This window comes from Lindgomyces ingoldianus (assembly GCF_010093535.1).
Source record: "Lindgomyces ingoldianus strain ATCC 200398 unplaced genomic scaffold BDR25scaffold_47, whole genome shotgun sequence".
In the NCBI taxonomy this organism is placed as follows: Eukaryota; Fungi; Ascomycota; class Dothideomycetes; order Pleosporales; family Lindgomycetaceae; genus Lindgomyces; species Lindgomyces ingoldianus.
Window position 1 is genome coordinate 208,133 of NW_022985208.1, and position 21,400 is coordinate 229,532.

Here is a 21,400-nt window from a genome sequence, read left to right on the forward strand (position 1 = left end):
GTGTGAGACACAAGCCCTACAGACAAGAACGCTAATAGTTATCAGAGCTAAGCAATCCCATCACTGTAGCAGGAGCAACATCGATAGCAATCAGCTTTTTGTTAAAGTAGCTAGATCCACCAGCAAATCTGAAGTAAAGTAAATATATACAAGTCGAAGAGTCACCCCTCACTTCCTCTCAACCAAGTTTCAACCCATCAGGGCCCATTAACAGGACAGCCAATTCACCCCGGTCCATTTTGGAATCCAAACGATGTCCGAGACGACAAGTCCCGAGTCGGACTAGCGAATAGTCTAGCAAGTAGTCGTATCGGCATCAGTGTAGATACATGCATCACTGATGCCGGTGCTAATCTCCGTTGGCTCATCACCTGTATCATTACCTTCGAATTCGGTACAGATAGCCTTAGTGTTGGAGACACAGCTGTTAGTAATGGTAGCCGTGTCGCCGTAGTTGGAGTTGATGCCGACAAGCAGCTTTCCAGAGTCTGCAACAACGTTGTCGACAATAACATGGCGTTCGTACATCGTATCGCAGTTTCCGCATGAGCGGTAGAGTTTGCCAAAGTCGGAGACATAGAAGCCGGAGATCTAAATATATTAGCATAAATTATCTCTAGGGATTGAGTTGGGGTATTGTACCGAAACGGTGCCACCGCCGTTGTGTTGGATGACTTTGTCTTCCGCTCCCTTAGCTCCACCTCCAATGACATAAGAGACGCCAGATGTTTGTTTAATGGTAAGAGCATCCTCGCACACAGCTTCCCACCAGACGTTTTCGATAGTGCAAGCGCCCATGCAGTGGACGCCCTCGGACTGATCAGCACCAATAATGACGTTCTTAAGTGTTCCACCTTCTTCAACTTGGAAAACTGCATCAGAGTCACCACCTTCAGATTGTCCAGAACAGGCAGTACCACGATCGAAGCGAACCATTTTCCCATCGAAGGTGCCTGAGACCTTCATGGGCTCGCTGAGAGAGCTAGATCCGGCGGCTTCTGGGAAGGTTGTAGTGGCGGCGCCGCTTGCGGGAACGAAGGTAGATGCAGCCGTAGAAGGATTTACAGAGGCAGTTACAGATGCAGCCTTGGTAGCCTTTGAGGATTTTGCGGACTTGGTTTTTGCGGATTTGGTCTTGGTCTTGGTCGTGGACTCTGCGGCAGCGGCAATGTTGCCTTCAACCGAAGATGGGAAAGCGAATGAGACTGACGGTACTCCAGAGACTTCGGTGGGAAGAGCAGTTGGGATGCCAGCAGATGGAGGTGTTGGAAGCCCGCCCGTAGCTGCTGGCCCGGATGGGAATCCAGGACTATCAGTGCCATTTGCGGGAGGTAAAGGCCTGCCAGTCGGGCGAGAACCGCCAGACGGGAAGCCTGGGAAACCGGAAGGAAAGCCAGACGGCAGATCAGAGTTGAAGCCGCCGAATGGACTTCCAGTCTCCTGAGCTTCTATACTTCCCGTGGGAGCCGGGCCCGAGAACTCAGGATGACCGCTCCTAGTACCATTCCTCCCTCCAGGACCGCCACCATGTGGGCCTCCTGAGGGGCCAGCAGCGCCTGAAGGGAAGTTGGATGGCACGCCGGTGCCATGGGGTTGACCACTGTGGTGGTGGTGACGTTGAGGGGATGCATCGACTGCAGAGAAGATAACTGCCATGGTGGCGAAAGTAGAGAGTGCGGTGTTGAAATGCATCGTGTTGTGAAGACGGCGTTCAAAAGTTCTGCACAGCAAAAGAAGGACAAAAAAAGTAAAAGACTGTGACTAGCACAAGTGCTGGAAAGGTGCACAGAACGAAGGAAGGAAGGAAGGATTTGTGGTGAGGGTGAAGAAATATCAGGTATGGAAAGAAAACCATCTTATAGATATCGGAATCTCGCATGTCTTCGAGAATGGGGGAGAAGACCACTGACTGACAAGGGTTACGTATACTCACCCATGAATATGAATATCAAACAAGCAAGTGTCGTGAGTGGAGAAGGGACCTACAAAACATTAGGCTAGGTCTTCGGTCAGGTTGTAAATTCTCCGCCTACAGTGAGCTTACAGTCACGCTACACATTCGCCATCTGATTGTTCTGAAGCCTCGTGTTTCAAGACTCACAATGTTCCGTTCCTTGGTCCTCGCTAAGGAGATCGACACCGGGGTTAACAATCTATGAGAGGAGGCGAAACGTTTCAAACCCGGGCTAGAATCTTGGCACCAACGTTGGGAGAAAATGAAGGGCTAAGAGAGGAGGCATAGCTGACGTGATAAGATGTTTGGTAAGAATTGGTGGCGGGTTTCACCCGTTTCCCGAGGATTCGCTTTCGGAAAAATGTCTCATTCGTTGGAGGTTCTTCCGAAGCGGAGCTTTAGGAGTGCGGAAGTGCCGGGATGTGGGTCACCAAGGCAAAGACATTATTGTATCATCTAGAGATTTTTTTGTATGTTTCTTGGGTAGATTGGCAAGTAAAACGACTCGCAACGGTGGTCGCACAGTCAATTAATCGTTATGCCCTCAAGTCACGGATCTTTACCATTACTACCGATTTCTCCCACACCATGAATGCTTGCTTGTACTTCATCTCACCTTCCGGGTTCCATAGCGGCGCCCCATCAACACTCACAACATCAAAGTTCCAAAGTAGGCGCGCAATCATGATGCGCATTTCCATGTAGGCCAAACTGCATACTATTAACATTGGACTCAGGGAGGACCCACACGATGAAAATGGACAAAACATGTCTTACTTTTTTCCGATACAATTCCTCGGCCCCAGTGAGAATGGTTGCATCGCCTTCTTCACATCAGAGTCATATGCCGGATCAATCCATCGTTCTGGAATGAAGGCATCTGGGTCACGGAAATGGAGGGCATTGTGTGACGATGCCCACGCACCAACCGAAACAGTTACACCGCCAGGAACCCAGTGGCCGTCGATGAAATCTCCACTTGGAGGCACCACGCGAGGTGGGCCGGCTGGAACTGGAGGGTGAACGCGAAGGACCTCTTCGATGCAAGCGTTTAGATACGGAAGGTTTAGAACGGCGTTGAAGGTGATGGACTCTTCATTCGCGAAAGCTGATCGAATCTCATCCGCGAGCCTTGCGTAACACTGTGGGTTCCAGATCAGTCGAGCCATAAGTCCTGATAGGGCGGTTGCAGTAGTCTCGCTGCCGGCAATGCTGAGGAAAGATTAGAGAAGTCAAAATTGTAGCTCTCATAGGGGTTTGTACATGAAGAGACCTGAATTCGCAATGATCTCATCATGCTTCATATCAAACTTCTCCGCTTGCTTCAATATGTACCAGATGAAGTCTCTGTGCTCGATATGGTCCGCTTGAAGACGTTTCGTCACCTTTTCCCGGGTGTGAATGATATGATACTGGAGAGCACTTCCCATTCCTTGGAATTGATTTTGGAGAAACTTTTGTAGCCATGTGCCAGTTCCCGCAATACGTCGAGTGCCCTGAATCAAAGCGCCGTCCTTGATAGTGTGGAAAAGATAGCTGACCCATTCTTGGTATTCGCCTGGAAAACAAATTAGTCCATTGGAGTGGCATAGAAGTAGTTCCATCTAACCATGCTCGAGACACCCAAAGCTTTCCCCAAAACTGAGGTCGCCCATCGTGTCGAACGTGAAGTAGCAAAACCAGTCACCAATATTGATCTCCTTCTCCTCCTTAGCCAACCTCTGGAAATTGGTGACGAATTTAGTCATGTATTCCTGGACAATTGGTTCTTGTTCCATTAAGGCTTGTGTCGAGAAAGAGTGGCTTAACGCACGCCTCTGGCGGCCGTGGTCGGCATCTTCAACTGCATACTGAACAGTCGTAGTCGAGCCAACTTGAACAGGTCCAGTATGAATGGGAGACTTTAGCATGTTCGTATGCCCAGGCCGAAAACCGTAGATGTCCTGATACGCCTGTGCAGAGTTGAATGTAAGTTCGTTGGGCCCGAGGCGGAAGACTGAGCCTATTGAAGTAAGCCCACTCCCAGTTCTTGAGGGAGCGCAGAACAGTACCATATTTCTCATGGTGCAGCTTGTTCTCAAACGCGAAGCGGCCGCGGAGAAGCGAGAGTCCAGCGGGAATTGGGGATACACAATTCCAAAAAGGCCCGGGAATCTTTGCGAGAGGATGGAAGAAGCGCCGATAAACAATTAGGGAAATGAGATAGAAGATCCACTAGTTCGAAGATTAAAATATGAACTATAAACCATTCTAGACTACTCACAGCTGCAACTACTGCTCCGGTAAGCTGCACTCCACCATGAAGAGTTGGCACGAAATGCCCCATGGTACATTCCTCGAAATCGGAATAATGCTGAGTTCTAACAAGTCGTAGAGTGAATGGAAATAGGGCCCAAATGTTCACTTTCGAATGCAACTAGCTATTAAACCCAGAAGCCGGACGTAGGTTCTCCATTTGTAGATAGTGTAAAACTCCAATCAATGGGCTGAGGCAGTCGATGGGTGACTGGACTGCTGGGATCAGAGCCTTAGTGAGGTGAAATGCGGGGAAGATTAATGTTAGAGGCAAGATCTAGGTTTGTTCGCCCACGCCAGGCCTCTGCACTGGAGAATGAGGAAAACCACATCCAGACGGCATCGACAATGAGCAAGTGTTATGGGTATTGATTGGTCATTTACCCGAGGCATCATTGGCCTCGTGATGCGCTTCCGTATAATCGCTGAGTCCGGAAATACGGAAAATGGAATCACTGAACCTACTCGCACAAGCTACTGCATCCCAGACTTCCACGAAGAAACGCAATTCATTTCCCCATTTGTTGATAAATGAAGACAGCACAAGGGATAAGTTTTGTTATCTATGCTAGGTATATGAAAGATTCCATGTAACCAATTTGAGTTGAAGCGAATTGAGTATAGAAACGAGATAACCCTATAGTATCATCAAAAAAGTTTTTTTTTTCCCTATGTAATCTATCACCTCCAAACCAGTAACTGCAACGCCAGACCAGCATTGAATCGTGGGGGGGAGGATGCCGTAACCTCCGCGAGCGAGTCGCGTACGAAGTCAGATAGACCCCTCAAGTATGATTTCACATGCAGAAATGGCTCAAAACTGTGCTAGGGAGGGCGGCAGACTTGAGCAAGTGAGGGGTGATGATGGGAGGTGTTAGGGGCCGATTCCTTCTAGATAGGTTGATCACATCGAGTTGAGAATTGAGAAGCCAGTAATTGCTGGGTATCGGTATCGTATGTGTTGAGGAGAGCTCGTTGGGGCGTACTAAGACTTGTAGAAGAGGGTTGAGAAATCGGAAGCTGGACAACGAATTGTTCGAGACTATGATGACTAATCCAATTGACCAATCACATCCCTGGAGATGCCTGCACCTTTCGTTCCAGGTTTGTGCTCCTCGTCGGTCTTCATCTCTGAACCGCTATCAGTAAAAATAGTATTTTCACGAACTCGCTTTCTGTTTCCTGAAAGGCTGTAGGAGGTGCCCTCTCTCTCTCGCTCGCTCAATGTCGATCTCCAGCTTCTTCGCCAGTTGATTCGTCAACAGCTACGCAGATCGAATGTGCCTGCCATCTTTACTGTTAGCCACAGTGAGTCTTTACATCATGTGCATATTCTCCAGAATGCGTGCGTTTCCGTATTCCAAACTTTAACCTTCCTTTCAACCATAGCTAACAAAATTCGGCAACCTAAAATGCAAGCGGTGGGAGTTCGAGAGAAGACAGTCCGGTCACAAGGCATCCCTTCTCATCCCTAGCCGCAGCGATCTAATTTCAGAGGGCTCTGTCGTTACCACATTCAAGACTAAAAATTTCCTCTACATAGGCCCTCAATTTATCTTCCACCCACTTTCACCAAGTGCCCTACACTCTCCGTGCCAACCATTCTCCATGGTCTCTGGGACTGCTATGTTCATTTCTGCGGCATAACAACTTTCAATATCTCTGCCATTGCCCTTGTACATCCAGCAAAACCCAGGGTTCGTCTATTGCGATCCGCAGCTGACATACTAAACGTGAGATTCACGAGTGTTCACGATCCCGGCGGATGGGCGACAAAGGTCGCACTCGCGATTGAAGACGGATCCGCCCCGGGTCCAAACGGTTACAGCGCTGGAGCCTGCATTAGTCACATGACCGGCCATGGCGATCTCTGTGAACTTCCCGTAGATGGAGTATGGTTCTGTTGCAGCGTTACTTTCTCAGAATCCAACCAGAGAATCTTTCCTCTCTGCATCCCCGACAGTGTAGACGAATGCTGGAAAGCTGTTCGCCTACGGCTTCGGAGGGGCGCAAAATTCGGCATGTTCCTCATTAGTAGAGGTGTCATGAGCTTCAGAGACATTCCCTGTACCAGCAATTCTCAGACGGGGAGAGGAGAGTTATCGTTGAAAAAGGGGGGCGCGTACACTATATCGTTGCAGCGCATGTAATGGAAGAGAAGGGGTCATGGCGACACTTACAGCTAGCTATAGAATGCTTGAACATGGGACGTATATGGACGAAGAGTGCATGAGCTCGATGAAAGAGAATGGTGTCGTCCTAATTCACACCAGGACTGTCATCCACGAAGTCCTAAAGAACAGAAATCTTCTCAAAACGAATCCCGTGACAAGTTGGAGGATGTTGCAAGGATCGCGAACGAGATGTAGAAGAAACCTGCTGAAGCAAGTGACCAGATTGCCTTGAGCGCTGATCTCGATTTCCTACGCCTAACACAGGTCTCAGTAGCAGGAACAATAGCGCCGAGCTAGTGTGTGCGGCTGATAGCATAACCCCTTTAACGGCAATTGAAGCAGCAACAGTGATTTCTGCGAAAAAGCTAGGACCCCAAACGCTGCTAAGCGGACTGCTCAAGGAAGGAGACGATGCAGATATTATTGCTGTTGATGGGAATCTGCTCGAAGATGCCGCTTTTTTGAATAGGCTTGATAGAATCACATATGTGTGAAAAGGAGGAAAATTATATAAGCAACCCTAGCCAATTCAATGAAAGATTGTGGTTTGTTCCAACAGATGAGCATTTTCGCAAGATGTGAAGCAGCCTAGGAACGTTTTGGTGGAGTCACCTGCCATGGCAAATGCTCCTCAGCCCATCGCTACCCCCAACTTGGTCACACCTTTCCATTAAAACCTACCATTCCCATCTACACCGTTTATTCCGAGTTTCCTCGGAAACCGTGCCGACTAATCTTCACCTGACAAGAACCGAACATCATCAGTGGATAGCTGCGGAAGCGTACAGCGTGGCCAACAGTCCGTAGTACGTAACGTAACTACGTGAACGTAGTAATCACGTGAGGAGTACAAAAGTAGTTAAAATGTAAGACGTAACTTTTGTACAGTAAATTACCAAGTACGTACCATAGTACAGGTCAGAGAAGTCATATTTTAGGAGATTTCCCTCCTGTTTTTAGACCCTATTAGCTATCACGTTAGAAGCTTTGTTTAAAGTCACGTTTTAAAGTAACAATTATAAAAATAGTTAACTTTTGCCCTAAAAAAGCTCCTTATCTTATACCTACTTATTTACTAACTTATTGCCTATCTTATTAATTGTTATAATAAGCTAGATGTCTTAATTCCTCTATTGCAGTAGGCGTATAGCCTTATCCTAATCCTCCTGCTTATTAGAGTTGTCCTAACAAGCTAGAGACAGAGGGCAATAAGAAGGAGAAGGGGACTTTATCTAGGCTAAAAAGCTTCTCCTAGAACAATTTTAACCTAGACTAATAAAACTTCTTGTAAAAAGTATAAAAGTATAAGGATTTTAAAAAGTTACTGTTATGTTACATACTTGCTAATTAATTCACTGCTTACGTACAAAAGTACTACTAAATTAAGAAGTTACTGGCAGAAAAAAGCTCAAACGTAACGTACTACGTACTGTTGGCCACGCTGGAAGCGTACCTACTGAAATTGCAGGGAACAAGAAGAACAACGTCACCATTTCAACATGATACCGCAATAACACCACTATGCATCATTTTCCTTCCTTTCTCAACGAAATGCAACCCAAGCATCTACCGACTTCCGCCCAATATATCTTTGCCTTCTTTTATAAGTCCATTTCCGACTGACTATAGACTGAGATTTGACCTTTAGTTGTGCCTCTTTCCTATTGCAATATTTCCCTCCCTTATACCTCACCGCCTCCTCTTATCCCATACCATCTTCTTTGTACCACGAAACAATATGGTGTATACAATTGTCGTTCATCTTTACGCCAACCACGACAAAAATGATATCGCGAAGCTGAAGATAAATTGGCAGAGGAGAACCAAGTCTACAGTCGAGACAAGGAGACTATGGGCTGGCATGTGATGCAGCATGTTGGCGATCCGAGGAAATTTACAATTGTGGAGAGGTATCTAAAAGAGGGCGTGAGTGATTATTTCAGATTTGTTCCGAAGGTCGTATAGATTGATGGAGGAGGAGTAGAGACACGAACGGAGAATTGATCTGCTTACACATGATGTAGACCCAGAGGTATCATCTCGAGGTACCTATCACACATCTTCCTCTTTCAAGGGAATAGGTCAAGACTGAATGTAATTGCAGTTTGCTAAATGATACTTTAGAATCCGTACTGGAAGGCATTCGATCCATATGTAGATCCACTCCTGGACAAGCCCAGGGATCTCCGCCGCTCGAACGAACTAGATACTGGTGCAAATGCGGCTGGGGCACACTACCATGAAGACGCTCGCCAGGATACATCAATTGATACGATGTATGATGATGCTGTGTAGTTGCTATAAAGAGCATGGAATTTAGAATTTTAGAAGATGAACATAACAGCTTGCCTGCATTCGAGCTCGTCTTCTGTAGAAATTCAAGCGTTTATACAGTCTCGTTTTGTGTTTCAACATGAAATATATCTTGATCTTATTTGTGCACTCCCTATTTTTGGAGGTCCGAACCGCAAACTTCGCCCATGAACACCACGCCAAGCATCTCTGCACGCTGGACTCCTTCGCCTTGCATAACCGTGATTTGGAATTCGCAGCTTATCCCCCACAAAAGGTAAATTGTAATATCAACCACCACGCGAGGCACTATCCCTAGAGATGAAGTAATGTGTACGGCAACACTCGGCAGAGCTCTGATTCGCCAATCCATATTAAGACCATGCCCCGTTCCCCCAGATCTGCAACTGCCTCTTCAACGTCACACAACGGCAGCTTGAGCTTCCGGACACAAAGATATCGCATTCCACATATTGATGAAATGAAGAATTCCTGAATTTCTAGGGTGGGGTTGAGAATGTGGTTGAATCCGAATCTATTCGATTACTGCTCTTGAAGCCTGTCTTACGTAACCTAATCGCCTTCTTCGCTCAGCGACATAACCTAAGCCTTGAACATGCGTTCTTTAACAGCCGGCTTTGCGATTATGAAGTCCACGCAAGACTCATAAGTCTGCTTAGCACCAGTGCCATACCACCACCATTGAAGAACCTATGCGAATTAGTCAGCAACATGAGCGTGCACGTCAACAAGAAAGCCATTCCACTTACACAATCACCAGCGGTGGCACACTTCTCCTCCAATCCAGTTGGAATCGTGACACTAAACTCCTTCTGATCCTTCGGGACACCAGCCTCGGTATTCCCAGGCGCATATCCCTTACTCCACACCTTCAACATATCCCCAATAATCTTGTTTGACTTGGTATCCACAATACTTACGTTCGCGCTGCCCTCGTGCGGAATGCGAACCCAAACCTTGATTGGCACAACTTGGCCCGCCGTCCAGGTTTGCGTGTTGTTGGCGTTGTCGGCGAATTGCAGGCCCTTGCAGAGCCAGAGGTTACATTTGGCGGCTTGGTACGCTTTGTCTTTTGCGGCGGCTTCCGGGAGCCCCTCGACGTGCGACGTGTTGTCGGCTTTAATTTGGGCGACGACGCCGTTGCCGCAGGCGGACATGATGGCGGAGCCTACGGGGCGGGACGGAGGTGTTTGGATGAGGCCGTGGCCGAGGACCGTGGGCACGAGGGCCAGCAAGGGGATGGAGAAATGCATCGTGAAGTAGAGTTTAGACCTGTGGTCAAGATTTCGAGATGGAAAGGAAGTGTGAGGGATACAATTTGAAGTCAAAAACACCTCCCGTCCCTGAAAAAAATGGCCCATCCTTCGTTCTTAAGCACTTCATGCTTTTAGCCTGGAATCAGATAAGCCTTGAATATTTCTAAGCAAAGCGAATTTACTTTAGATGAAGCATCGATGTTCGATTTTGACCTTGTTTGTTGAGATTGTAGAGGGTGTTTGTCGATGGACGAATGGAATGTGAGGCCTTATAGTGCATCTCCGGTAGATTGATATACCGACCCCGGGTACCAGGGTAAATCGGGCCCCGGCAATATCGCAGAGGGGGAACTTGATTGTGAGGATGGATTTTGGTAAACAGTATTTGAGATGTTGGACTTCTCGTCGCTGAGTACGTGTCTTAGGGGGACAATTGGTGAGAGGGGCGATTTGGATATTGTGTTGGGGAGGGGGTGGTAGCGCGAACGAAATCGGGGATTTGAAGTTCAGAATACATTAGTTAGGAAAGATTCTGAGTGGGTACACATATTTCAATAACTAATTTTAAAAGAGGGATAGAACACTGTTGAATGTGTTACAGAAGTCCAGGATCCAATGATGAGAACGAGAATGAGAACAAGAATTGGAGAGGTACGACGCGACGCAATGAGGGATTCTGTAACTTAACAAACGAATAATGATGCGAAAAGGGCGGAGTCTACACAAGAGTACGGACAATTTGTGCTGATGTGTATACCAAAGCCGCTCATTGCCCAAATGGTCCCGGGTATCTTAAAACATCCATACTCGCAAGCCATCAAGCGCACATGGGCGCCACGTACATGTCCTGCCAATCAGTCATGCATATTATGTCTCTTAATCTTCGCGATCGAGCCCGCAACGACTATTCCAAGAAGCAGGGCGCATATGAAGGCAACGATGAACGTCACAGCGACCATCGTACAACAGTGTTTCTCATTCTCGCGTTGCTCCCTCGCCTGCGTCATGACATCGCACTCTTTGCAGTGAACGTGTGGTTTTGGTCGGAAGACTCCTGCAATTGTCTGAGCAAGAGACTCTTGGCCTTGAGGTTGAGGAGTGGGTGGGGAAGCGTCGTGCATGTGTGCATGCATCTCAACATCATCCTGTGGAACAGCAGAGTACTGCAATGGCATCAGCTTCACCACACATGAAGTGCAGGGTTGCGCTTCGACTCACTGCTGATGCCGACCCAGACGGCGTATACTGGTTCACGGGGTGGTCTTGGATGACATCTTCGTAGGCTGGCGCAGAGTCTTGCGGGGTAGTGGGGAGGCCCATTGTTGTTATCTTTTCCTCTGATTGAGTGGGACTTGGCGCAAAAGCCTGAAAGAATTAGGACAGACTCCTGGTATTCAGTCCTTTGACCAGATAATGAGGGTTTCCAGGTGCTAATGGGGCTGTGTTATGCCGCGCGTCAGCCGGTCAAGCTGTGGCTGTGGGGTGATCGCATTCATCGTGTTCCAAAACCAACCAAAGAAAGTGCAATTCTCAGGTCTGCTTCTGCTTGCTCTTTGGATTCAACAAGACAACTTGTGCTCTAAATAATACACAAGAGAAAGTATGCGCGTACAGATGAGAGACAAAAGCTCTCGACAATCTCCGAAGTGAACGATTCCTTCCCATGCTTTACGGAAGGGGTTAGCTTGCACATGACTGTCACTCACCAATCATGTCAAGCGGCAGCTTCAGCTAATCTACAGCTTTGCGAGTCAACTCTCAACGTTCACCACGCAACATTCCATACCATCTTGTCGCATGTATCCTTGCTTATTGTGAGTAATTTTTGTGCTGAGCAACAATCACATCAGGGCTGATGTTTCGTCACACCGATGGACTGCATTCTTTCCTTGCGCTTCTGCCCTTCACCCGTTACTAGCACCCGAACGTGCATGATTTGGCCTGCCTCAATAATAAGCACAACCGCTAGGTACAAGAGCTTCCGAGCTTGGTTGCGGGGAGATACGGTACCGCCGGTTCTTGATCGTTCCTTCGCCTGCCTGTCTGCTCACGTTTGGTAGCTACCACCCTTCGTCTCTCCAGCCTCTAGCATTATGAAAGTATTGAAGCATTGACAAGCCCTGCAGCCGAGGCTTGATTTTACTCCCTTCTGCATATCAATACTATCATTTCATATCTCTAGGATATCTCCAGCACCATCAAATCAGCGAAGGTTGTTTTCAAAAGTTTTCCCCACTTCCAGCAAGGATTCAGGCTGGATCGGGTTTTATAACATTGTTTTCCTCAAGAGAGCTATACCTGATGCGGCAGGTCATCCTCGACTTCGGTCTCACGAGAACGGGTCTTGCCTATCGTCATCACACAGTATGTACGAATCGCACAACTTTCTACACGTTTTTATGGCTAAGCAAGGCTTATCCATGAACCGGGTAGCCGTTGCACTCGTGAGCTACTCAACTACCCAGCCATACCCCTCGCGAAATGGGATTCAGGCAATTCTCCTTCTGTTCCTGGTAAAAAGCTCTAGAATCCTGCAGGCGCGGCTCAACATCCATGGTCAATTCCGTCATCCGTAGAGCGTCTTCAAATAAAGCTCGTCAACATCTAATCTACCGCTCTTTTGTCTTGTTGACTTCTCTAGCCCATTCAATTGTGCATCATGAAGCTCGTCCTGGCTTTTTTCAGCGCTCTTTTGTGTATTGACTCTGTTATTGGGGGAAACCTACCTCACAAGCGGAATGTTTTTAATAAAGCCCGACCACAAGTCGAAAGAAGCCTCCCCAATCACCGATTCCGAAATCCTGAGCTTCAGAAGAGAGCTTCACGATGGCTCACAGACAAGACTCAGGGTAAATCAAACCTCGGCCTTCCAAGTCATAACTAACGTTCACCTAGAATTTGCGGTGAATGGTACAGGCATTCCAGAAGTCCCGTTTGACATTGGAGAGTCATACGCTGGCCTCCTGCCAGTTTCAGATGACCCCGATGAGACTCGAAAGCTGTTTTTCTGGTATTACCCCTTAGCATCTAGCTCCAAAAAAAATAAAAAATCAATTAACACATTAGGTTCTTTCCATCCACCAACGCACTCGAACCAGAAGAGATTGTTATATGGTATGCTTTGGAAATCCCCTTCTCTATCCAAATACGTTGACCCAACGTTTTGCAGGCTTAATGGTGGCCCGGGATGCTCTTCCCTCAGCGGTCTCCTAACGGAAAACGGTCCTTTTACCTGGGAAGCCGGGACCCTCGCACCTGTTCAAAATCCCTACTCATGGACCAACCTCACCAACATGATCTGGGTTGAGCAACCGGTGGGAGTAGGCTACAGCCAAGGTGTTCCCAACATCACCAACGAAGTCGAGCTCGCGACTGAATTTCGTGGCTTCTACAAGTCATTCGTTGATACTTTTGATGTTCACAATTGGGATGTTTATGTTACTGGAGAGAGTTACGCTGGATATTATGTGCCGTATATTGCCGATGGGTTTATTCAGGCGAACGATACCGAGTATTTTAATTTAGCTGGTATCTCGATCAACGACCCGATTATTGGGGATGAGACAGTTCAGCAGCAAGGTAAGTAGCTCTCTATTTTCTCGTAAGATATCCGTTGGGACCAAGGCTAACTGGTATCAGTGGTTATTCTTCCATTCATCGAATACTGGCAACGCCTCACGTATCTAAACGATACTTTCATGGAGCAGATGCGCGAACGTCAGGCGTTCTGCAACTTTACTGACTACTACGATACCTACTTTAAATTTCCTCCACCACCAGGACCATTCCCAGTCCCGCCGGACCCTTACAATTCAGAGAACTATACCTGCGACATGTTCGACAACTTTTACAGCGCCCTGTTGGAGGTCAACCCATGTTTCAACATCTACCACATTACCGAAACGTGAGAAACGCCCCTTACCTCCTCATAGAATCGGCGTCTTCGAGCAAGTTTGCTAACAGATTTTCAGCTGCCCTCACCCCTTCTCTCAACTCGGCATAATCAACACAGGCGACTACCAAGCTCCAGGCGCACAAGTCTACTTCAACCGAACCGATGTGCAAGAAGCGCTCCACGCCGTTGTCGGTACAAACTGGATGCAATGCACCGACATCAACGTCTTCGGCGCGGGCAACAACACCGACCCAAGTCTCCATGACACTTCTCTCGGTCCAGCCCAGGACGGTGTGCTACAGCGTGTCATCGAATACACAAACAACACGATCGTCGGATCAGGAGATCTGGATATGATCCTCACCACAAACGGCACCCTCCTCGCCCTACAGAACATGACGTGGAACGGTGTCCAAGGCTTTCAGGCCTATCCTTCAAACCTCCTGTATGCGCCATACCACCCCGAATACAACCTGGGCGCACTAGCTGGCGCCGGGTACTTAGGGAAATGGACGCACGAGCGCGGATTGACCTTTTACACGTCGCAGCTCGCGGGTCATGAGCTTCCGGGCTACACGCCTGGTGTGGCGTACAGGATGTTGGAGATATTGTTGGGGAGGGTTAAGGATTTTAGTAGTACGGAAGATTTTACGACGCAGACAGGAAATTTTACGGGGAATGGGACGATTTATAAAAGGGGGTTGAGGGGTTGAGTAGACCATGTGGTTGTGTGGTGGTCGAAGTGAGAAGGGGTGAGTACTGGTAATATTTGCTGTCGAGATGTTTGAGTAATGAAGAGGAGAAGTAAAACAAATGAGTGAATAAAAAGCCTCGCTCTGAACACTGTTTTGAGATTGTGGAGAGCCTACGAGACATGGCGGTGTGACCAAGTGAAAGAAATTATCTCTTTCAAGTCTCACTCGATGGTTCTGGGCCATAGGAGGTTTCAGACGACGTCATCCACCACTGCCCTCCTCACTGTCGTACGACTTCAGCAATGCATCAATGGATTCAAGGCGCCGAGCCCACCCTTTCGAGTATCTGTAAACGAGAACCGCGAACCTCTCCTCCCCCTTCATCGGAAACCCAAAGGTCCGATTTCCAATCAGTGTCGCAGTAGTCGCAGCTTCCGCTCCTCCATTGACCTTGACCTAGCTAAAACCTGACATATACCATGTGCTACGTATACATTAATCCAGGTATTCAGCGGATTGATTGCCTAATCGCGACAATATATCACCCAGGTTCATGCCCAGACATGGCATCGAAAGATAAGATTTTGTGGCTGAAATCCTAGCGTCAGATTTAGCGTTGTGCCACACAGTTCACAAATCAGCGACTGATGATGAACGATATTGAAGGAGGAAGATGTAATTAAAGCTAAATTACACTCAATACGATATGGGAACTAGGTGGAAGAAGGGAAAGGAAGAGTTCAACCCGGGGGATATCCAGCTAGCCTTGAGATGTCAAAGTTTCTTGTTGTCGTGGATTAAAAGAGACAAAAGCCGGATTCTCTCATTGCTGAGTTGGCGCATGTGGAGGTGAGGCTGAGGGGGCTGGAGTTAAAGCTGGGATGAATGTGAAGGGGGAATGATTCGGAAAGGGTGGGAACTTCTTGAGTGCGCTACAAGCTATATGGTGTTAGCCACATATGGCGCATGCATCTCCCTTTTGCATTAGACTTTTGAAGCTTAGTCTCTGCTTGTGTATTTTCGTGCGCTAATTGGATTCTTGTTAATCGCGTATGCAACTGCAGCAAGGGTACAGAAGCTTATCACTATTCCATTTATGCTCTATGATAGGCATACACACGCTATTTCATGAGTATAGACATTTCACATTTTCCTATACCCTCAAATATGCAATTCCCTACACGTGTCTAGCACGCATTATCTACAAAGAAAATAGCAGCAAGCAACATCCCCTTCCCCTACTATTCCCGCAAGCTAGCTAAAAGTCTCTGCAAGCTCCGATCACCAAACCTCCAGAATTAATTAGAGTAACTTCTAAGAACTGAACCCATGCCCGGAGCATTGCTATCTATGCTATGTTATAGATTGGGATGGAGGCTACCCTAAACGACAAACATTGCCATACCAGCAGCAAGCCCAAGTACAGCAGCGGGGAATTTCGTCGGTGCTGCAGCACCCGTGAATAGTGACACTGTTGGCGCTGTCGTGGTCCCATTAAGCGAGACTGGGATGGAGGGCGTTGGGATCGTGGGTTTTGGGACAGAAGGCGCGGGGTTGGTGTCTGTGACGATGCCGACCGAGGTAATGGAGTATGGGGGCGCGGAGCTAACAGGGGCGGAGCTGATGACTGGAGGCGCAGAGCTGACAGGTGCCGCAGAGCTGCTGATCAGAGTGGTGGGTGCGGGAGGTGGTGGGGGGGCGCCGGTGACAGTGACGGTTGCTACACCGCATGAGCACGGGGTCTCTGGGTTGGAGCCCGTGGGGAGAGCGGTGGAGCTGGGGACTGGGATGTCGGTGGTGGTCGGCTTGCTCTCGCCTTCAGAGCAGGGAGTCTTGGTACCGGTGGGCTGTTCGTGGAATTCACCACTGACTGTGTTGGTAGGAATGTTGACTTGCGAGCCGAGCCCGCCACCAGTGGCGCTGACAGAAGCGGTACTGAGGACGGCGCTGTTGGCGGGATTGCCTTCCTTATTGCCGGCGCCGACAACCTCGATGGATTTGAAAGATCCGGTCTTGTCGGTCCACTTGTATTCCGTGCCGGGGGAGTAGTTAGTCACTTTAACGGACTCAACGGTCATAGTGAAGGGGGCCTTGGAGTAATCAGTCTTGCCGCCCGCCCACTCGATCACACCCTGTGCGTTGTCTGGGTCACCACCAGCCCAGATGCCGATGCGGACGGTCATGGGTGTTTGCGGGAAGTTCTTGCCGCCAACAGCATCGGCGTACTTGAGCGTACGGACGGCCTTGCCGTCGATGAGCCAGACGAGCGACTCCGAAGTCCAGTTCAAAGCATATGTGTGGAATTCTTGCTGCGGGTTGGAGACAGCGCCCTCGATCATGCGGTCGTAGGTCGTTGTGTTGCCCTTGCCGAAGTAGTTCATCTGCACATTCGTCTTCGTCGTGCCGATAAACTCCCAATCCACCTCATCAAGATCCTCAGATTGAAGCACGATGGACGAAATGATGCCCTGGCCAGCAGAGGCCTTGCACTTGACCTCGACATAGCCGAAGAAGAGGTAGGTCTCGGACTGAATGGTGGGGGCATCACCCTTCTTGTTGATGGTGAACTGGGCGCCTTCATTGTTGTAAGCGAGGGAGCCTGCAGTTTGTTTCCAGCCCTTGACGCTAGCAGCACCAGCCTTGAAGTCAGTAGAGAACTCAGCGGACATGGCGGGGTTGTTCGGGCAGTCCTTTTCCATAGGGTTGCACTCGGTGTGGGTCTGGGCATAGGCGAGGCTGGCGAGAGCGCCCGCCACGAGGGAGGTAGAGAAACGCATGGCGCTGGGTATCTTATGCTATGCTAGAGTGGAAAGAAAGGAGGGGTTGGTAGAGCAAAGGTCGGGGGGAAGAAGTCGCTGTGTTGTGTTGGAGAAAATAGTTTCTTCGCAGAAGAGAATGTTGTGTTGAGCAAATAATCCGTTTGTCGGTGTGATTGAGGCGGCGCTGCTGTTCAAAGCGTCCAGTGATGCAAACAAGGGCCCTTGTGGTGATGTTGATCTGGTGAAAGAATGGCACGCCCTGAGGCAAATCGCGAGTCTCCACACAAAGAATCGAAATGTGAAAGAATGAATGTACCAGTACGAGAAGATCGTCCTGCGTTTCAAAAAAGACGTAGCAAAAGGGAGCGTTAGGTTTTAAGAAAGGAGGACAAACACACAGAAGTCAAGAAGGTGAGGTGAGCATCGTAACAATCCTGCGCGCGAGGGCCTCCTCTATAAAAAGCGTTTGTCCGGGCCACCTCAGCAATTTCCGTCGCTGCTCCAGAATGGAATGACGGTCGCACCCAGCCGGCCTGCCCACAGCCACTGCGCGTCTCCTGTTTCGAGGGATCGACGGCGTGAGTGGTGGAGAGGCCGAATTCCTTCTGATCCCCTTTTGTTTCATGAAACAGAGGTGGAGACTCGGCGTGTCAGAAGCGGTGGGCGTCATGCCCCGGGCCAAGGCGTCCAATAAGAATACAGAAATGCCTGGCCTTGGCAGCAGTCTCCGGCAGCCGAAGCGTTTGGCGAGCGCCCTCGGGAGCCACATGAGCCCTGGCATGTCGCCGCATCGACGCCCCTGGGGCTTCTCGCCATGTCCGTCATTGGGTACTCCGCGAGGCTGTGCTGAGCAAATGTACGTCAAATGCCCATGGCAGCTGGAGGGAGACATGGTGGGGTCACCGTTACATTGCTCCAAACAGGCCGTCTTGCGAGAGGGTGGAGGGGAGTTGTCGGACGCGAGCGCCGAGATACTGTGCCGTATTGGTATGCACGAGTATGGCGTTCGTTGTCCTGTTCAAACGCACATCCTTCTATGGTGATGTTGATGATTGCTCCTGATTGCTCTCCTCTAGAATGCCCTCCCCTTTTCTTCTCGAGTCTGCGATGATCCGAGAGATGATGTCATCCCTCCTGAGAATCTCAAAATATATAGCACCGTTTGATGTAATGATCAGCCTGCCCTGAAGATCGCTGGATGTGGGACAGAGCCTCCTGAGCCACTTGGCCGTGGTGTCGGAGTGTGCCGGCTACGACTCCTGTGTACTGCTGCCATTTGGATCGAGCAGCACGAGTCTATTGCTTGACAAGTGCCTCCTGACTTGCCCGTAGATATGTGAATCTTGATATGTGAATCTTCGCGCGCTCTCTAGACGCTGCATCGCTGTATTGGAAGATGGCGTGGGAGTTCCTTGGGGTGCCCCGCCTTACTTGGAGGGGAGGTTGCTCTCCGCCTCTGTGGCCTTCAAGAGAATTCACAGCACCAATCCCCTCTCACCTACTGGCCACCCGCAGCGAGACGAGCACAACAGCACCTGCAGCTTCGTTAAGAGGCGGATGAGACTGTCTTTGCCGTCTATAGCGGCCTCGCCTCCTAAAGCGCTCTTCGCTTTGCACATCGTTTGGTGGTTGGGCGCGCTTACTCTTCCTCCTCTTCAATCTTCCGAAAATACGATACAATCGGTTGCAGCTGCTTCGAGAGGCTGATGGCATTGTGCTCAGCATCCTCAGCATCCCCAGCGTCCTCGTCTCCCCTAGAGGCGTGTCTCGCGGCGTGCATTCGGTGGGCGAGGGCGTGGGCGATCGCACTTACCTCGCTCTCACTCCTCCCTTCACGCAATCCTCGACAACACCACGCAAATATCTGCAGCGCCGACACAGGGCAGGATGGCACTGCCCCAACCGTCCCCCACATCTCCAGCTTCTTACGAGACGTCTCTCGCAGCCCCCAATCGATGGGGACGGCGATCGCGCTTCTTTCACTTCTCCCAGTCCCCTCTCCCACCAACCCCCCACGCAACACTACACGATCCGCAGCAGCACCATCCACTGGTAGGTGGGATTGTCTTTGGCATCTTAGCACCCCAGTCTTGCTGGATAGCTGGTCTTCCAAAGCGCGGCAGGTCGTGGGTTTCTTAGGTCACCATGGATACACTATTGATGTTCCCCACAATCTTGACCCGGTCTCCTACACCACCACATGCTCCAATACTTCTCGTAAGGTGGTCTAGAGGCATACCAAGGCTTGATATACACCCCCGTCACGTCTACAGACGGTCACTCGCTCGATGAGGCCTGCAATTGCGACTGACGATGGCCTCTGCCTCCGCTAGGCTCTCCACACCGTTCCAAGTTGAAACGAAAAATGGTAAGTCTTGACCTGATTCTCTCCCACAACCCGATTATTCCCTCAAACGATAAACATGGCTGACGCTTGGGTGCTCCAGTATGCTGTCGCTGGCACTCCTCCATATTCTCAGTCTAGGCGGCTTGTCGACCGCCGTTCTCCGTCATGCAATGTCACCAAAGCCTTCGCGACACGACTAGCCTCACTTAAGGCGACCTCCGAACAGTCCGTGTAAGGCCCGACGCGATGGATATAGCACAGGTCGTCCATTGTTCACCACCCGACACTGGAAGAGTCCGACGGCCCGGAGCTTGGCGGAGATTGCATGGCTCTCGACCGGGTCTCGTGCTGACGGCTCATTACCCAACACGCCATTCGTCCATCGATACCCCGGAAAGATGCTTCTTTCTTCGTCTTCTCATTTGCTGCTTTCTTCCTTGGCCGAAATGAAAGAATACAACACCAGCACAGCAAGGCTGACTTGAGGTAACCTGCCTTATCTTACTGTCGAAACCCATGACGCATCTCATGCGTTGACATTGAAGGCCGCTAGCCCCCGTCATTAGGGCTATACATGTGTGACAACTCTATCGATGCACGGTACTAGGCTGGGCAACTTCCATGTGTTTGAACACTTGCCAAGCCTATCCCGCTCATTCATCCTGGAGGAACATAACCGCCTGCTCCCTTTCTGCAGAGACATCGGGTCTCAATGCGGTGGAATCCCGCGTCTGGTAATACTCGGGTGTGCATTACTCTGTGTTGATTTTATGCTCTTGTTGTCTATTTCGTCCATCACACTGCTCTGCTGGTTTGCGTATCTTTCCATGTCCTTCCATTGATTCTCCTTTGACTCCAGGACTTTCTTTCATACGATCATCCCTAGTTTTCTGGATCTGTTTACCAATCTTTTGGCCTCGCCCTTCCGGTCAGCTAGCTCTTTCTCAGATCATCGTTCTTCCAATTAATTTCCTCGTCAGCCCTTAGTTCATTTCCTTCTCCGGATGTCAATCCTGCTGTTATTTTCTGCTTGCTTAGCTTCTTACATTTCTAGTTAGTCTAGTCTCCTTATCTGTCGTTTCAAGCTTCTCTTTTTACGACTCTCTCCCTCCTCGACAGCATTCTCAGCCAGTTTTCGGTTAAATCTCGCAGCCATATCCATTTCTTGATCATTTTGCTGACATCTGCTTGCTAACTGCCTTGTGCTTATCATCTACGTTCTATCAATCCTTTGCCTTGCGATTCGGGAGGGTGGGAGGCACTCATCTTGTAATTTTTACTTTCCTTAGTTTTCCGAAGTCACTTCGTCCATTTTCCTGTTTCGGTCATTGAAATTCCATGAGCTGCGTTCATTCAACTTGCTAAATACAGTCTATTTTTTTTTCACTTCATCAGCCTGTTTCTTCTCACTGTTTTCGAGCTTTCGCATGCTTACATATCGAATTTCACTTATTCTCTCATTTCTCCACCGCTCGCCTTTCATCTCCCGTATTTGTCTCCATTTCCAGGCCTCATTCTCTCTTTCTTTCATCTCTTGCTCATTTTTCTCTACTCATGGACAAAGAAGCCTTGCACGACACCTTCCCGGTCGAATCCCGGAATGACTCTGCGCCCGATCCACGGAACGAGAGAAACACGAAAGAGCTGCGAAACTCCTGTACCAATGCGTCCCAACCTTGGATGGTCGCATATGAGATCTTTCTTGTCAGCCA

General features: G+C 49.2%; 9 protein-coding genes across 9 annotated transcripts; 3 read left to right on the forward strand and 6 right to left on the reverse strand.

The window, feature by feature from the left end:
• Window positions 1-294: 294 nt before the first annotated feature.
• Window positions 295-1,656, reverse strand: BDR25DRAFT_319338 (uncharacterized protein; the record flags this gene model as incomplete). Its single annotated transcript, XM_033691817.1, has 2 exons — window positions 295-591; window positions 643-1,656. The coding sequence occupies 2 exons, from the start codon at window positions 1,654-1,656 to the stop codon at window positions 295-297; spliced, it is 1,311 nt and encodes a 436-aa protein (XP_033541118.1).
• An 834-nt stretch (window positions 1,657-2,490) lies between these two features.
• On the reverse strand, window positions 2,491-4,280 carry BDR25DRAFT_381392 (cytochrome P450; the record flags this gene model as incomplete). Its single annotated transcript, XM_033697714.1, has 6 exons — window positions 2,491-2,665; window positions 2,732-3,166; window positions 3,218-3,512; window positions 3,564-3,950; window positions 4,006-4,168; window positions 4,218-4,280. 6 exons carry the CDS (start codon window positions 4,278-4,280, stop codon window positions 2,491-2,493), a joined length of 1,518 nt encoding a protein of 505 aa, XP_033541119.1.
• A 2,162-nt stretch (window positions 4,281-6,442) lies between these two features.
• On the forward strand, window positions 6,443-9,211 carry BDR25DRAFT_361780 (uncharacterized protein; the record flags this gene model as incomplete). The annotated part of the gene is made up of 12 exons (XM_033696478.1): window positions 6,443-6,574; window positions 6,619-6,687; window positions 6,717-6,913; window positions 6,963-7,001; window positions 7,059-7,222; window positions 7,872-8,030; window positions 8,072-8,179; window positions 8,222-8,370; window positions 8,408-8,504; window positions 8,582-8,712; window positions 8,798-8,992; window positions 9,068-9,211. 12 exons carry the CDS (start codon window positions 6,443-6,445, stop codon window positions 9,209-9,211), a joined length of 1,584 nt encoding a protein of 527 aa, XP_033541120.1.
• BDR25DRAFT_296911 (uncharacterized protein) lies at window positions 9,110-9,989 on the reverse strand (the record flags this gene model as incomplete). Its single annotated transcript, XM_033688967.1, has 2 exons — window positions 9,110-9,426; window positions 9,486-9,989. The coding sequence occupies 2 exons, from the start codon at window positions 9,987-9,989 to the stop codon at window positions 9,319-9,321; spliced, it is 612 nt and encodes a 203-aa protein (XP_033541121.1). The 3' UTR covers window positions 9,110-9,318.
• An 857-nt stretch (window positions 9,990-10,846) lies between these two features.
• BDR25DRAFT_242968 (uncharacterized protein) lies at window positions 10,847-11,312 on the reverse strand (the record flags this gene model as incomplete). Its single annotated transcript, XM_033685798.1, has 2 exons — window positions 10,847-11,155; window positions 11,211-11,312. 2 exons carry the CDS (start codon window positions 11,310-11,312, stop codon window positions 10,847-10,849), a joined length of 411 nt encoding a protein of 136 aa, XP_033541122.1.
• A 1,157-nt stretch (window positions 11,313-12,469) lies between these two features.
• BDR25DRAFT_346778 (alpha/beta-hydrolase) lies at window positions 12,470-14,650 on the forward strand. The gene is made up of 6 exons (XM_033694184.1): window positions 12,470-12,841; window positions 12,888-13,002; window positions 13,059-13,106; window positions 13,162-13,571; window positions 13,632-13,896; window positions 13,964-14,650. Exons 1-6 carry the CDS (start codon window positions 12,652-12,654, stop codon window positions 14,598-14,600), a joined length of 1,665 nt encoding a protein of 554 aa, XP_033541123.1. The 5' UTR covers window positions 12,470-12,651; the 3' UTR covers window positions 14,601-14,650.
• A 1,920-nt stretch (window positions 14,651-16,570) lies between these two features.
• BDR25DRAFT_242808 (rasp f 9) lies at window positions 16,571-17,359 on the reverse strand (the record flags this gene model as incomplete). Its single annotated transcript, XM_033685794.1, has 1 exon — window positions 16,571-17,359. A coding segment is annotated over one exon (789 nt), but the record flags the coding sequence as incomplete, so codon positions are not given.
• A 175-nt stretch (window positions 17,360-17,534) lies between these two features.
• Window positions 17,535-18,122, reverse strand: BDR25DRAFT_381393 (uncharacterized protein; the record flags this gene model as incomplete). The annotated part of the gene is made up of 1 exon (XM_033697715.1): window positions 17,535-18,122. One exon carries the CDS (start codon window positions 18,120-18,122, stop codon window positions 17,745-17,747), a length of 378 nt encoding a protein of 125 aa, XP_033541125.1. The 3' UTR covers window positions 17,535-17,744.
• Window positions 18,123-18,742: 620 nt separating this feature from the next.
• On the forward strand, window positions 18,743-19,771 carry BDR25DRAFT_98035 (uncharacterized protein). Its single transcript, XM_033699331.1, has one exon. It carries the CDS (start codon window positions 19,048-19,050, stop codon window positions 19,570-19,572), a length of 525 nt encoding a protein of 174 aa, XP_033541126.1. The 5' UTR covers window positions 18,743-19,047; the 3' UTR covers window positions 19,573-19,771.
• The last annotated feature ends 1,629 nt before the right edge of the window (window positions 19,772-21,400 follow it).